Source organism: Stegostoma tigrinum, chromosome 11, assembly GCF_030684315.1.
Source record: "Stegostoma tigrinum isolate sSteTig4 chromosome 11, sSteTig4.hap1, whole genome shotgun sequence".
NCBI classification, from domain to species: domain Eukaryota; kingdom Metazoa; phylum Chordata; class Chondrichthyes; order Orectolobiformes; family Stegostomatidae; genus Stegostoma; species Stegostoma tigrinum.
Window position 1 is genome coordinate 14,988,165 of NC_081364.1, and position 16,942 is coordinate 15,005,106.

Here is a 16,942-nt window from a genome sequence, read left to right on the forward strand (position 1 = left end):
CATTGATCCTCATGTATGCACCCTCAAATTTCTGTGACCATATGCATGTCCAGCAGTCTCTTAAATGACCCCAATGACCTTGCTTCCACAACTGCTGCTGGCAACGCATTCCATGCTCTCACAACTCTCTGCGTAAAGAACCTGCCTCTGACATCCCCTCTATACTTTCCACCAACCAGCTTAAAACTATGACCCCTTGTGCTAGCCATTTCTGCCCTGGGAAATAGTCTCTGGCTATCAACTCTATCCATGCCTCTCATTATCTTGTATACCTCAATTAGGTCACCTCTCCTCCTCCTTTTCTCCAATGAAAAGAGACCGAGCTCAGTCAACCTCTCTTCGTAAGATAAGCCCTCCAGTCCAGGCAGCATCCTGGTAAACCTCCTCTGAACCCTCTCCAAAGCATCCACATCTTTCCTATAATAGGGCGCCCAGAACTGGACGCAGTATTCCAAGTGCGGTCTAACCAAAGTTTTATAGAGCTGCAACAAGATCTCACGACTCTTAAACTCAATCCCCCTGTTAATGAAAGCCAAAACACCATATGCTTTCTTAACAACCCTGTCCACTTGGGTGGACATTTTAAGGGATCTCTGTATCTGCACACCAAGATCCCTCTGTTCCTCCACGCTGCCAAGAATCCTATCCTTAATCCTGTACTCAGCTTTCAAATTCGACCTTCCAAAATGCATCACCTCGCATTTATCCAGGTTGAACTCCATCTGCCACCTCTCAGCCCATCTCTGCATCCTGTCAATGTCCCGCTGCAGCCTACAACAGCCCTCTACACTGTCAACGACACCTCCGACCTTTGTGTCGTCTGCAAACTTGCTGACCCATCCTTCAATTCCCTCGTCCAAGTCATTAATAAAAATTACAAACAGTAGAGGCCCAAGGACAGAGCCCTGTGGAACCCCACTCACCACTGACTTCCAGGCAGAATATTTTCCTTCTACTACCACTCGCTGTCTTCTGTTGGCCAGCCAATTCTGTATCCAAGCAGCTAAGTTCCCCTGTATCCCATTCCTCCTGACCTTCTGAATGAGCCTTCCATGGGGAACCTTATCAAATGCCTTACTGAAGTCCATATACACCACATCCACAGCTCGACCCTCATCAACCTTTCTAGTCACATCCTCAAAAAACTCGATAAGGTTTGTAAGGCATGACCTACCCCTCACAAAGCCGTGTTGACTGTATTTGATCAAGCCATGCTCTTCCAGATGGTCATAAATCTTATCCCTCAGAATCCTTTCTAACACCTTGCAGACGACAGACGTGAGACTTACCGGTCTATAATTGCCGGGGATTTCCCTATTTCCTTTCTTGAAGAGAGGAATTACATTTGCCTCTCTCCAGTCCTCAGGTACGACTCCAGTGGAGAGCGAGGATGCAAAGATCTTCGCAAGTGGCAAAGCAATTGCATTTCTCGCTTCCCAAAGCAGCCGAGGACAAATCTGATCCGGGCCTGGCGACTTGTCAATCTTAATGTTTGACAAGTCGCCAGGTCCTTACAAACTGCAGTCAACTTCAGAACACTCATTTGAGATAGACTAGAATTGGTAATGGAGGTTTACTAACTACCCTCATTTCACCAGCACAAGAAAACTCACAGGAAAAAAGATGACTTTAAGAAAGGGGTTGCACTTCTCCCTCTCAGCATCAGGAGCCCAGGTTCAATTCTATCCCCAAATAACTGTCTTTGTGGAGTGTGCAAGTTCTCCCCGTGTCTGTGAGGGTTTCCTCAGAGAGCTCTGTTTCCACCCACAGTCCAAAGATGTGCAGGTTAGGTGGATTGGCCATGGAAAATGCAGGGTTACAGGGATACAGTGACAGGGTGGGTCTGACTGGGATGATCTGCAGAGGGCTGGTGTGGAGTCAGCGGGCTGAATGGTTACTTCCACATTGTAGGAATTCTATAATTTCTAAGAAATAAACTTATCCAATAAAACATCTCAATACTCTGACTTGTTACCTGTTCAGAGGGAGGTAGAGAGACAGAATCAGACTAAAGAACAGACATCTGTTATAATGAATCTGTAAAGTCTTTTCTTCTGGTGCCAGCATTAATGCAATGCAAATATGACTGCGCACATGGTGCAGTGGTACCAGTCTAGCTACGCTGAACAGCAGCTATTCATCCTGGGTTGAGGAGACAGTCAATCCTCATCCTCAGAATTACAATTCTGAAAATGCTTGTGGGTTAAGCATTTAATTAAGAACAACCATTTCTGCCTGCTGCCTTTAGACTGATTTATTTAATCCAGGTCTCGAGTCTCCAAAGCCTGAGGCAAAAGTGCACATAAAGGATTAGCAAGAGAGTGAATTTCCACACCAGATGGCCTCAGTGAAACAAGCTGTTTCACAATTTCAGTTAAACCTTGGCAGCAAATGGAAGTTTCAAATTAGCAAGCTGAGAAATTGCCTGGATATTTGGTCAAACAGTGGGCTTATTTTCATATTGGTAGAATATACTCTACAGGTTAAGTACTTTGAATCGACAATAACAATTCTGAAAGCTATAAAGTTTCATCAGGGTTACATCTTTGCCTCTTGCAATAATACTCAGTGAAGGGAGGGAATGAAGTGTGCATCAGGAAAATGAACAAAGGCCAGCTTTTCAATTCCCGCAAAACAATGTTCTGACTAAGATACATTCCATGAAGAGAAGATAGTTTGGGAGGATACAGGAAGAAAGGGGGAGACTTGCCTAGCAACCAAAACAAGAATGGCAACTGAGAGAAATGTGTAAACATGCAACCTTTTGTAACCCAAATGACCTGTCTGCTATTTGGCAACAATGTACGTGTGTGCTTGTGCGTGCACGTGTGAAGTTGGTAGAAAGGAGCCGGCAGGAAACAAGGAGACACTCTGCTTGCTCTCCCATTAGGTGGTCACAATTGCAGAAGTATGGGAGTAGGTAACACACCCCACTCTTAGAAGAACTGTGCACCTTCCGTCCTTCCAGAAGCATTTTTCTAATTCTGCCTTTTCTATATCATTTTGTACCTGTGCTTGGAATCCAAAAACTTAACGAGGGAGAGGTGTTAGTCGGAGAATACCAAGGAAAAATTAAGACAAAACACATCCGTGGACTAGAAAAGAACTGATTTTAATCCTCACAAAGCACAATGCCTGATGCATGCTGCGTTCCGACTTGGCAATAAGAAAAAAGAATCAACGAAAAATCCTACTCTTGAATGATGTCCAGTGCCGTCAGCTGGAAAATTTACCAGAGAAACAAGGGTCCAGATTCAATTTTGATGCTCCAATGACCAAGCATCCACAAATCACTGTTAAAAGTCACATGTGGACTGATCATACGTGCAATGAAGTGTACCTCAACTTACCCAAGTACATTCACAAGGCTGGAAGAGATAACCAAGAGAAAAAAAAAGTCTTCCACCTTTTTCCTAAAAAAAAACTCACCTTTCAGACTGAAAGTGACACGGCCACTCACGAACATTTTCCAAGGTCTCAGACTATTATTGATCCACTGATATGGTCCCAAGTGGTCAAGTTTACAGTGAACAACTTGTGCAGAATTATACAAGACAGGTCGTCAGTTAGCTCATCATTCACCTTACCAACTCTTTGAAAATGTTATCCAATTTGTCTCACTTTTGTGTTTTTTTTCTCCAAAGCCCTAAAACAGTTCAATTTCTGATATTTCTTGAATTCCATTTTGGAAGTTAATGTTGAATTTTCTCACACTAATTTTATGTGCTGATCTTTCAGGAGAAAAGTGCTGTGCTTCACAGGGCATAAAATACAAATATACCCAGCTTCTTTCCAAACAGGAACATCTGGTGAGCACAAATAACACTGCCAACTGCATGTGGCAGAAAGATCATGGTGTTAATGCAGGAATTGAAATGCAAAGTTATTCTCTGCTATACAGTGAATTGCTGGTCTCAGAATCTGGTAAATTTACGCAAACTAGATAATACCAGATGGGAATAAGTCAGTCCCTTTCATCCAATGTGCAAGAAGCATGACAGTGAATCATTCGTTAACTGCAAAGTGCCAGACATACATGAAGTGCTAATCCGCATCCACTGTGTATGTATAGTAGCTGCCAGAAATCTGATCAACTGCACAGGGCCTTGAGATGTTTACAATAATGTCCATAAAGGTTTTAGAGTAGATCTGTAGCTCGGGTTGTGGGTGTTAAGGTTGGTTGGTTGCGGAACAACAAACTAGCTCTGCGAGCCAACCAACCCCTATTTAATGTCCAACAAAAACTCTTTAAAAAAAATAACATTTGTTGTTGACAGATGATATGGACCTGGGAAACAAACTACTCTGTTGATTAGTCTAACTTTTTTTTAAAAACACACATCTTACGCTAGAAAAATAATAATGCCTCGGCGCAAAAAAGCAATTTGCAATTCATAGTGTCTGTGATGCAAATGCACATTAACGTGTTTATAATCATTCACAAATTGACATGACCGTTTCTGGCAATAAAACACCACATGGTGACCTAAACAGAAGAAATATATGTTAAGAAAAATAAGAGAAATTCAGGAGCATGCTCAATAAAACAAAGATTCCAGAAAGCTTAAGAAGAGAATTCCACAGTGGTAACTATAATCTTTGAGACTAATGGTGAAAGAGTGTGATTGTAGTAGGGAAGCAGTGATGCCATAGTCTATAGATTGAAGAGCACAGTGAGACCACTGGGCTGTAAGACCATACAGAGATCGGGCACAATGAAGCTACATTGTTACTGAAAAGGAGGGAATGTGCTCAGCAAGAAACTATCAAGATCAGTAGTGAAAGGCAAAAATCACATGACACCAGGTTACAGTCCAACAGGTTTATTTGAAATTACAAGCTTTTGGAGCCTCAGTCCTTCTTCAAGAGAAAGTGTGAGAGAGGTAGTATCAGACACAGAACTTAAAAGTGAAAGATCAAAGGTTCACACCATTTACGAGGGTATATTGAAAAAAACCTAAGATGCTGTTAGATCAGTTAGTAAGTTTTAAATCAATCAATGTGCACATGTAAATCCCAAATTCCTTTCAAGTCACGGTCCTGAGAGAGTAAAGGTTTTATCAGTGTAAAGAACCTTAGGTTTGTTTAGTACATCATCAATGGTTTGAACATTTGATCTTTTACTTATAAATTCTGTCTCATACTACCTTTCTCACTTATACCCGAAGGAAGACTAAGGCTCTAAAAGCTTGTGTTTTCAAATAAACCTGTTGGACTATAATCTGGTGTCGTGTCATTTCTGACTCTGCCCACCCCAGTCCAATACCGACACGTCCACATCAGTCATAAAAGGACCAGAGAGATGAATGAGGTAATGTGTGTCATGCATAAAACTGCACGCGGGTCCTGGAAGTAGTTTGGGAAAGAGAGATCTGCAGTGGTCAGCATAACAGAAATGAAGTCACCATTTTCAAGAACATAGATGAGCTCATTGGTGGTGGAGGTTAGTGGAGGCATTTCAATCTTAGCTAGAAATTGTGCAATCTCTGTATTACAAGCAGAGGTGCAGTTTAGCCAAGTAACTAAGAAGGCAAACAGAACTGGCTTACGGAGGTACCAAGCTAACACGGTGTGAGGCTGGATGAACACAGCAGGCCACACAGCATCAGAGGAGCAGGAAAGCTTGACATTTAGGGTTGGGACCCAATTTCAGGAATGGGGGAGGAGAAGGGGATTCTAAAATAAATAGGGAGACAGGGGGAGGCAGATAGAAGATAGGGTGACAGGAGACAGACAGGTCCAAGAGGCGCAGTTACAGCCATGGAAGGTGAATGTAGGTGGGGATTTGGGGGGTGCGAGGGGGAGAGATAGGTCAGCCCAGGGAGGACAGACAGGTCAGCCGGGGGGCGGGGGGAGAATGAGGTTAGTGGGTAGGAGATGGGGGTGGGGCTTGAAGTGGGAGGAATGGTTAGGGAGGCGGTGACTAGCTGGACTGGTTTTGGCATGTGGTCGGGGTAGGGGAGATTTTGAAGATTGTGAAGTCCACATTGATACCCTTGGGCTGCAGGGTTCCCAAGCGAAATATGAAATGCTGTTCCTGCATCTTTCGAGTGTCGTCATTGTGGCAATGCAAGAGGCCCAGGATGGGCATGTCGTCCGAGAGGTTGTGGGGGTGGGAATTGAAATGGTTCGTGACTGGGAGGTGCAGTTGTTTGTTGCGAACAGAGCGTAGGTGTTCCACAAAGCAGTCCCCAAGCCTCCGTTTGGTTTCCCCGATGTAGGGGAGGCCACAATGGGCACAGCGGATGCAGTATATCACATTGACAGATGTGCAGGTGAACATCTGTTTGATGCGAAAAGTCTTCCTCGGGCCTGGGATCGGGGTGGGGGGGATAGGTACAGGGGCAGGAGTACCACTTGCTTTGGTTGTAGGGAAAAGTGCCGGGGGGTGGTGGGGCTGGAGGGGAGTGTGGAGCGGACAAGGGTATCACGGAGACAGTGGTCCCTCCAGAAAGCACATAAAAGGGTGGGGAGGGAAAAATGTCTTCAGTGGTGGGGTCGGATTGCAGAGGGCAGAAATGTTGGTGGATGATGCGTTGAAACTTCCCAACTGCTTTGGCCCATTCACCAAAAGCCATATTCTGACATCCTTCAGCACGGTCAATACCAACAAGGCAGACACACTCACCTCAGGTCACAAATATCCTGATGGTACAGAATTCCCCAAGATCTAGTTTCTCCAACCCCTTTGTAGGCTAGGCTTTCAATGGTCTTGTGGGCTCTAGCAACACTGAAACAATGTGTCTTCTCCAATCTCCAACACCTTGGCCTTCTGCTCTCTACAGTTTCTCACTGAATAACACATACAAGTAGCACTGTCTCTGTTCTATTCTTCAGGGCTTGCTTCAATAGCAGGATAATTGAGAAGTTTGCTAAAAAAAACACAACGATGGTATGATCAGGAAACTAATTTTTCTTTATCAGTTCACGGAATGTAGGTGTAACTGGCCAGGTCAACGTTTTTTGCCCATCCCTAAAGGCCTTTGAGAAGATGATAGTAAGCTAACTTTGTGGACTTCATGTAAGTGCACCAACAGTGTTATTAGGAAATCCATGATTCTGACCCAGTGACAGAGCAGGAACGGCAATGTAATTCCAAGTCACAACACTGAGTGGCTCAGGAGGGGAGCCTATAGGTGTTGGAGCTCCTGCGCATCTGCTGCCTTTGTCATTCTCTGTGCTAACTGTGGGTTTGGAATATGCTTTTGAAGAAATGAATCCTCTTTCAAAATACTCCGCAGCTCCCTTAAGGGGATACCCCATGACAATACAAGCTTTCCTAGCACATAGAATCATCATGGATGGAATTTGGGTTCTTTCTGACATGTGTAGGTCAGTACCACACTGGGTGGTGCATTCACCCACAAAGGGAACTTATGTTGACTGCAATTTTCACATTAGTTCAATCAACTGTCAGAATTTTAAAGGCAGTGTCAGAGTATTTCAGGGATTCATATCAATGTAGGCTTGGTTACAATAGCTCTGGGCATTACAAAACAGGGCGTGGACAAAAAATGACTACAATTGAGTCAATTCTCTGCAGAAAATCTGAGATCAGAAACCACGCAGTCATGGACTTAATTAAAAGGCCAAGATTGGAAAACAGTATGAGTTAGAAGTGGTATTGATTCCAAATTGTAAAGCAGTGATTAACATATCAAGAATGAAAATTACACAGTGTATGCTGTGGAAAAGCTGACAGTGCTGATATGAGCATTCAACAGCAGCTGTGTGCCATTTGTGCATTAGATGGTGTATGATGCTAGAGCGGAAGCTGTTTCAGTCATTTAGTTGTGGGATATTTTTAAGAAAGGGGACAGATGATGGAACAGTCCCACTGCATTTGTGTAGCATCTATAACCTGGTTCTACAGTAGTTCTACTCCATCATAAAGTAATCGAAAGAAAAGTGGAGTGGAAACTGCAACTCTCCCTGGAAAAAAATTAACAAGAAAATTTACAAAATTGATAGATTTCAGACTTTTAACTGAAGAGTGGTAAAGATTAAAGAACTGGGAAGGACCAGCTATATACTTCCATTTCGGTATGGTGCAACTTGGAAGAAAACTGGCAAATGTTGGCATTCTCATGGCCTGCTGCCCTTGTTCTCCAGGAACAGCATCGGAAGGTATTGTAAAAGGAAGCTCAGCAACTGATTTCTGTGCATCTTGTGAACTGAACAACATAAAACTAAGAAGGGCAGCATGAGCTACTTAGTTTCCTAACACGATTTCAAGAACAGTAGAAATTATCTTTAGCTGGGGCACAGTATGCCAAGTATGGTAGTCCTGGTTTAAAGTCTGTATCAAACAACGTTTTGATTTAAAGGCTGATTTTTAAATGGCCCATGTCCTGTGTTATGCTGCATCCCTTCCATTTTAATGTCTTTCACTTGCTGGTTGTGTTATGTGTAAGCAGTGTCATCAACACTGGTGACTGCAATGGCATAACTGGGCCATGTGACAGTGTTCGCATCATTGTGTCTGTGCCATGTACTCAAGGAATATTGTTATTTCAACAGTTCTATGCTGTGTGTACAGCTACTGAACTAAACTTGGGTTTTTAAACTTCTCCCACTATTTGTAACTGTTATTGAAGAATGGCTATAGTCTTTGCTTTCAAAAACGTTCTGTGATGTACAGTGCATTAGTTGAAGAACCAAATTTTTAAAAAAGATAAGTTGTCTATACCTATAGATGAGAAACTGCTAGAAACTTATTTTGGAAGAGCTCTCTACTGTCATAGAACGTAGAAAATTACAGCACAGTACAGGCCCTTCGGCCCTCGATGTTGTGCCGACCTGCCATACCAATCTCAAGCCCATCTAACCTACGTTCCATGTACGTCCATATGCTTGTCCTTGCACAATACGAAACATTTTTTAAAAAAGAGGTTATCTGGAAGAAAGAAGCTTGCTCTTCAGTCTACCTTACTTCACTGAAGCTGGTTTTGATTGTGAATTGCTTTTCCTTCTACACATATTGGAACAGGAGCAGACCATTCAGCCCATCGAGATTCCTTCGCCATTCAGTACGATCATGGCTCCTCATCTGTTTGACTGCTGTTTACCTCAAACTCTCTTTACATTATTGGGATTTCATTGTCTGTCAATCTTTTCTTTCAAAATATTCAGTGACTGAGCTTCCATGGTCCTCTGAGTAAAGAAAATTCCTATCTCTACGCCTTATATTGAAATTTGTTTCTCCAGGTTCTAGACTCCTCTTTCCAGAGAAACACATTTCCTGCATCTACTGGGCTTCTCCTCGTAAGACATTCCTGCCATCCCAGGAACAACTCTGGTGAACCTCTATAGCACTCCCTCTACAGCAGGATAGTCTTCCCACAATGAGGGGACCAAACCATTACTCCAGGTGTAGTCTACTAAGGTTCTAAGTAACTGAACTAAGATTTCATTAACACTGTACTCAAACCCTCTTGAAATAAACACTGACAGAATCAATCTTCCAAATTCCTTGATGTATTTATGTTATCTTTCAGTGACTTATTGACAAGGACACCTCTGTCCCTTTGTACACCTGCACTTTCTAGCCTCGTTACTATTCAAGAAATACTCTAGGTTCCTTTTCATAAAATGGATAACCTCACACTAGCACCATAACCACATCCACTCCCACCAGTACCAATGCTCAGCCACAGCCATGTGCATCATTTACAAGACGCACTGCAGATATTCAACAAAGAACCGTACACAGCACTCTCCAAACCCACGACCACCGCCTCTAGATGGACAAGGGCAGCAGACACATAGGGAAAACCACCAACTGCAAGTGGTAACCATATACTGAAACTCCTTACCTAACAGTACTGTGGGGGTATGTAATGGGCTGCAGTGGTTCAAGATCACCACCTTCAAGATCAATTACAGATCGGCAATTGATGTTTGTTAAGTCAGTGAAGCCCACAGTCCCTGAATGAAAAAATATCCGCGTTATATCCCGTCTGCTGTGTTCTTGCTCACTCACCAAGTCTATCCAACTGCTCTCAGTTGATTTGCTTCTTTCCCACAGCACAAATTCTGAGCTTATCTTATGTCATCTGTGAAATTGGAAAGGTTATATTTGTTTTCCCATATCCAAATCAGTGAACTGTTGAAGCCCACGTACTGATCCTGTGGTGCCCCACTAGTCACAACCACGGCAAGATTGATCTATTTATTCCTTCTGTTTTCTCCCTGTTCGCCTATCCAGTTTCTATGCCAGTGCATTACCTCCTCTCACATATGCTTTAATTTTGCAAACCAATCTCGTGGTGTTTTTTAAAAATCAAAGCCCTTCTGAAAATTAAAGTATATTACATTCACTGGCTCTCCTTATTTGTTTGTAACATCCTCAAAAATCTCCAACAAGCCCGTCAAGCAGACACGCCAATTACAAATCCATAGCCGATCAGATCATTTTCAGCCAGGTGTTCATTTAATCACAAGTAGTCATACAGTACGGAAACAGACTCATTGGTCCAACCAGTCCATGCCAAACAATCCCAAACTAAACTAGTCTCACTTGCCTGCTCGTGGCCCATATCTGTCCAAATCTTTCCCCATTCATATATTCATCCAAATGTCTTTTAAATACTGTATTTGTACCCACATCCACCACTTCATCAGGAAGTTCCTTCCACATAAACCATCCCTTGTGCAAAAGAAACTGCCTTGTGTCTTTTTTAAAGTCTCTCTCCTCTCACCTTAACAATGTGCCCCCTAGTCTTAAAATTCCCCATCTTCAGGAAAAGACAACTATCATTAACTCTATCTATATCTCTCATTATTTTACACACTTCTATTTCTCAAACCCCTATGCTCTGTGTAAAAAGTCCCAGCCTGTCCAGCCTTTCCTTGAATCTCAAACTTTCTATACCCAACAGCATCCTGGTGAATCTCTTCTGAATCCTCCCTAGCTTAATAATATCCTTCCTATAACTGGGTGACCAGAACTGGACACAGTATTCCAAAACAGGCCTCGCTAATGTCCTGTGCAACCTCTACAAAACGACCCCTAGGTCCCTCTGTCTTACTCTATCACCCAAGGCCCTACCATTAATTGTATAAGACCCATTCTTTTTGTTGTACCAAAATGCAATACCTCGTAGTTATCCAGATTGAAATCCATCTGCCATCTTTCAGCCCATTGATGCATTTGATCAAAATCTCTCTAATCTTAGAAAACCTTCTTCACTGCCTCCAATGCCACCAATTTTTGTGTCATCCACAAACTAACTTACCATGCCTTCTGTATTTCATCCAAAGCATTTATATAAATGGCAAACAAAAGAGAATCCAGAACCAAATGCTGTGCAACACCACTGGTCTCAAAACAACTCTCCACCATTACGCTGTCTCCTGCCGTTAAGCCAATTATGTATTCAATTGGCAAACTCACTCTAAATCCCATTCAACCGAACTTTACTAACAAGTCAAAGGCTTTACTAAAATCCAAATAAACATCATCTACTGCTTTGCCATAACTTCCTCAAAAAACTCAATCAAATTTGAGAGACACAATTTTCCTTGCAAAAAGCCACGCTGACTAAACCTAATCAATTTTTGTCCCTCTAAAATGCCCATAAATCCTATCTTTTATAATCACCTCCAACAAGTTACCTACAACTGAAGTCAGACTGATAGGTCTACAGTTCCCCGATTTCTCCTTACAACGTTCCTTAAACAAATATACAACATTAGCCATTCTCGAGTGATCAGGCACCTTATTCGTAGTTATATTTCTGCAAGGGGTCTTGCAATTTCCTCCCTTAATTCCCACAACATTCTGGGATACATTAAATCAGGTCCTGGAGATTTATCTACCTTTATGTTCTCTAAGACTGCCCAAACTACTACTTCTGTAATACAAACCGTTTTTAAAACATCAAAGTTTATTTCTCTGCATTTTCTAGACTCCATTTCTTTCTGTACTGTAAAAACTGATGCAAAATATTCATTTAGATCTCTCCCATCTCCCGAGGTTCAAAACAAAGGCCGCCTTGATGTTTTAGAGGCCCAACCCCCTCTCCAGTTACCCTCTAGCTCTCAGTGTATTTGTTGAATCTCTCTGGATTACAATTCTTTATAATACATTCCAGTATTTTCATTGCTATGGATGTAAAGTGAATAAACCTATAGTTGTGCTTTTCTTGCTCTCCTCTTCCTTAATCACTGAACAAGAGAAGTGAAATTGCTTTCCTCAACTTTAGAATTGGTTGGATGAAAAAGAATGTACAGCACATTACATCTTAGACAACTGGATGACAGACATAGGCCTGTTCAGCCGTGCCAAGATACCTCCATCACTGCCATGCGCAATGCCAGATTCCAGGACATCAGTGTTCTGTGTTTTTCTCACTGGCTCTAAGTAGCATTGGTAAAAGCCTAGAATGAGATCATTTTTGCCCATCCTCTCTGAGCTAGAAAAGGCACATTCAACAGTGGGTGGGGGGTGGGGTGAATGGAGGAAGAGAAAGATACTGGAAGGGTAAACTGCATCAGGGCTGGATAGAGAGTCTACCCAGATGTTTGCAATTCACCTAATGGATTCCCAACCTCATGCACTTTTTTGGGCAGAAATTTGGAGGAAAATGTAGTTTTAACACAAAACAATGGGTCACTTGGTTTTGAAGGATACCCCCATGTCTTAAACAGCATTTACACCATTAATCCTATACCAAAAATACTTTGCTTGTTTCTATAAAAGAAACACAAAGGCGTCTGCATAACTGAAAAAAATGCAAAAGAACGCACCAATAACACAGGAGTTACATCCCAATTCACATACAGGGAAGTACTGGTTATTTATAAACACTATTACAAAAGAGCTCTCTCGGACAGTGTAGCAGAAATCAAACAATTCACGTTAAAATTAGATTTGAATGCACACAATATGTTCTAGATCAGAATAGCATATCCGGCTGCCTCAAAGACCAAACCAGTCTTTTTTTTCTCCCCCCCCACCTCTGTAAATGCTGACTTGGTTTCAATGATTAATTGTGTAGACATCATCCAATGTTATCCAAAGTCTCACTGCAGCTTGCCAATGACAGTCTCTGTGCAGTCACACTGAAGCCGCAGCTGGGCTGCTTCTGCCAAGTACACCCTATCTCCTGCACCACACTTCCCCTTGACTGTACTTCAGGGGCCATCTGCAGTCTGCAAAGTGCGGTTTCAAAGTCATGGAAGTCAAGCTCCTGTAACAGTTTTGTGTTCCATTGATGGCTTAATTATTTGGGCCTGTGCCAACATGTCAGAGACTGAGATGAATTAATATCTGGGGCTACTCTTACATTGAGGGAAACATGCTGAACAGGGCTGCACACTTTAAACAGTGCAATGCACAACCATGTTTGAATTGATCACTCAAGGTAACACATAATTTGTACTTTATGCACCAGGAGTTGATAAGACTGCAATCTATTCATGGTGATCAGATTCTAAAACTACATCATTCATCTGCCTTCTAAAAAAACAAACTACACATTTGGCAAAAGAGGATGAAGGAGAGAGATCTGATCAAGCACACGCAGACATAATAATGCTATTTAATTTGATCATGACTGATTTGCCCCTCTGGTCGATCGACCTGCCTTGATCACACAACCCCTAAAGCCCAAACACACTTTCCCTAGTACAAAAACAAGTTCTTCTAAATTCAGTTGTCAAATTCTCAACTGGTGGAAGCCAAGAAGTATTTAAGGAAGGGCATGTTGATTGTTATACCCCTTTGTGTGTCAGAACACTTCCCGATTTTACCACTGAGTGGCCTTGCTGAAAGCTTACGGCTACGCCACCCACACCTCACTTTGTATTCCCAAATTGAGGGCACAGTTCCTAAGTTGAGGAAATTCTCTCTAACTATTCTACCAAGTCCTTCAACCATTTTCTAAACACAGAGTAGATCAACCTTTATTCAGACTGCAAAACTGTCTTCATAATTCAACTATTTCAGTCCCTGTAGTACTCCGGTAAACAGCACTGCACCTTCAAGATCAATAATACTTAGTTTCATTTAATAACATTGGAAATATTATTTTTGAAATCTTGTGTCCAGACTTAATGCAGTACCACAGGGATTTGTAAACAAAAAGGTCTCTGAACACTTCAAATGAAATTGATCTTAAAATCATTTCAGGATACTTTGTAAAGGCATGTACTTTCATAGAATCCCTACAGTGAGGAAGCAGGAAATATGGCCCATTGAATCCACAATGAACCTCCCACCCGGATCCACCCCCTCTACCTTATCCCTGTAACTCTACATATCCCATGGCTACTCCACCTAGACTGCATAAGCCCTGGGCACTAGGGGCAATTTAGCATGGCCAATCTACCTTAGCTGCACATCTTTAGACTGTGGAAGGAAACCCCCACAGACATGGGGAGAATGTGCAAACTCCACACAGACAATTACCTTAGGGTGGAATCAAACATGGGTCCCTGGTGCGAAGCAGTGCTAACCACTGAGCCACCGTGCCACCCACAAATTGTGAAGCAAACTTTGAATTTGTGAAGTGGTTCTATTCCATTTTGATCCTCACTTTATGTCTCATTTACTTGATGACATACTTTTGTGTTTGATCTTGTGAAACAATTAAAAGGGGATGTGGGTGTTATTTATGTGCTGGATACAACAGATACATTTATAAAGTGACATTTACAATTTCACTGCAACGAGTAGACTGAGGAAAATTATCTTCCTTTATCACAAAGTTTTTTTGGGAGAAGGTCAAAAATCAAGATGATCTCACTTTGCATCAGTAACATCTATTTCTTTGAACTATGCCAAATCAAAACAAAAGAACATTCAGATCTGAAAAGAATACAGGATATTAGAAATCTCAAACAAAATCAGACTAGAAATGCTAATATCAGCATCTGAAAAGCAAAGAGGAGGTAAATCCTCAGATGTGTTGACAGATCAGATTCCACCAGCTTTGACAGATGGTGACACCCAAAATGCTCACCAAACATTAATTTAACTTCAAATGCTGATCCTACCCAAACTTTTCTATTACTGAGGCAAGGGGGAAAATGGTGATGTCATGATAAAGTCACCAGATTAGTAATCCAGGGGCCATGTTAATGCCCTGGGAATATGGGCTCAAATCTCACAAGGCAGCTGGTGGAATTTAATTGCAATTAATTAATCCTGAATTGAAAGCTGCAGGTGGATCTTACATGCCTCAGTCAGGCACATTTTCAGCAGGAAGACGTACAACATAATGATGATTCACACCGTTTCACTCATCTCCATAACACAGAGGGCATATGAAAACCTGTGTTTCTAAAATCATTTGTTTTTGTAAACAGGAGGAAGAGATAGGTTCCTATCTTTGGAGGATGCCCTTCACCAATGGGATGTACACCACCTTTCCTTCCTCCCTGCAATTAAAAACTAGCCCATTGGCAAACACATGGCAAGGCTCAATGGTGAACCAAAATTATTTAGGGAAAGAAAGCAGTCATCCCATTCGTGGTCTGCAATACACATCATTCCAGATTCACTGCAGTGTGGTCTGAAATGTCTTCTGAAACAGCCTAATTAGCCATTCCATTCAAGGGCATTGGGGATTGTCACAAATGTTAGCCCTAGCCACTCAATAAGAAAAAGAACATTTAAACACCTACCAGCATACTCAGGGAAGCAAATACTCAGGGGACTCTTGGTGATCTTCTCTTCGAAGAGGTCCTTCTTGTTGAGGAAGAGGATGATAGAAGTATCCGTAAACCATTTGTTGTTGCAAATGCTGTCAAAAAGTTTCATGCTCTCATGCATGCGATTCTGCAACAAAGAACAGCTTCATTATGGCATGCTTACTTCCAGCCTGGTGCGGTGTGAAACTACTTAATAAGCAACGCAGAGCCTAGATATTCCAAGCACATCTGCCTTCTACAGAACAATATTACTTTCAAAGTTTTGATCGACAATGTCTTCAAAGTCTGATCTCATCTAGGGGACTGGTCATGCGTTCATTTTTAAAAATCCAAGCACGTTTAATGCTAGGAAATCAAACATTCCCACCTCCTGTCTGCAGAATCAGCAAACACTCCCAAATTGATCAGATGAATTCTAGTGTACTTGCATAACATGTCCAGACTGACAAGACTCCAAATTGGACTACAAAGTGGTTTTACAAAAAAAAAAGTAAATTCCTAAAATCGTTGCTATGATCATCCGCCCACTGACTGAGACAAGTCCAGGAAACCAATGTGGAATAAACAAAACTATCTGCAATGAAGTCACCATTTTATTTAAAGTCACTGAAATTAGTCAACAGTCAAGAAGTTTGCATCCCATTTCAATTCACACTTGTACAACTGATTACAGATATCAGACGTGAATTTTTGCCTGCAATTGTTCAACTTAATAAGACAATGCAGCTAGACTTAGGATTTCACAAACAAACCATGTTTCAATAGACATCTTTCAGTAGCACAGAGAGACTGAAAAACAAGTTTGTAACAACTAAAGCTGAAAGGGTCAGTATTTCTATCTTGCACACTCATTCTCTTCCCACCACACTCCATTGAGAAGTCAAATTAAGGAAACAACCATTCACCATCCACACTTTGCCACTGCTGGGGATGAAAGTTCATAAGTCAACAGCTGTGGTAGCAGATTAAAATTCTAACACCTCAAGGACTCCAAGAATTTTTAAACAACGTAACTTTTATTTTTGTCTCTGCACTTGACACATGGTCCCTTTTTAAATTTAGTACATGTGCATGCATGTTTGATATTGCATTTTAATTTATTTTCTTGGAATGAGTAGGTAATTGAGGTTCTTTTCTGGATGTTGTCAGATTGGAAAGGGTACAGAGAAAATTTACAGGGATGCTGCCAGGACTGGCGGCTTTGAGTTATAAGGAGAGGCTGGATAAGCTGGGACATTTTGGCTTAGAGCATTGGAGGCTGAGGGATGATCTCAAAGAAGTTTAT

General features: G+C 41.8%; 1 protein-coding gene across 2 annotated transcripts in view; it reads right to left on the bottom strand.

The window, feature by feature from the left end:
- LOC125460246 (guanine nucleotide-binding protein G(i) subunit alpha-2) overlaps positions 1–16,942 on the bottom strand; it is a 239,458-nt gene that overhangs the window by 11,293 nt on the left and 211,223 nt on the right. For both annotated transcript variants that reach the window (XM_048547482.2, XM_048547484.2), the window contains exon 7: positions 15,631–15,784. In XM_048547482.2, coding sequence (XP_048403439.1) covers positions 15,631–15,784 — 154 coding nt within the window. The remainder of the gene's footprint in view (positions 1–15,630; positions 15,785–16,942) is intronic.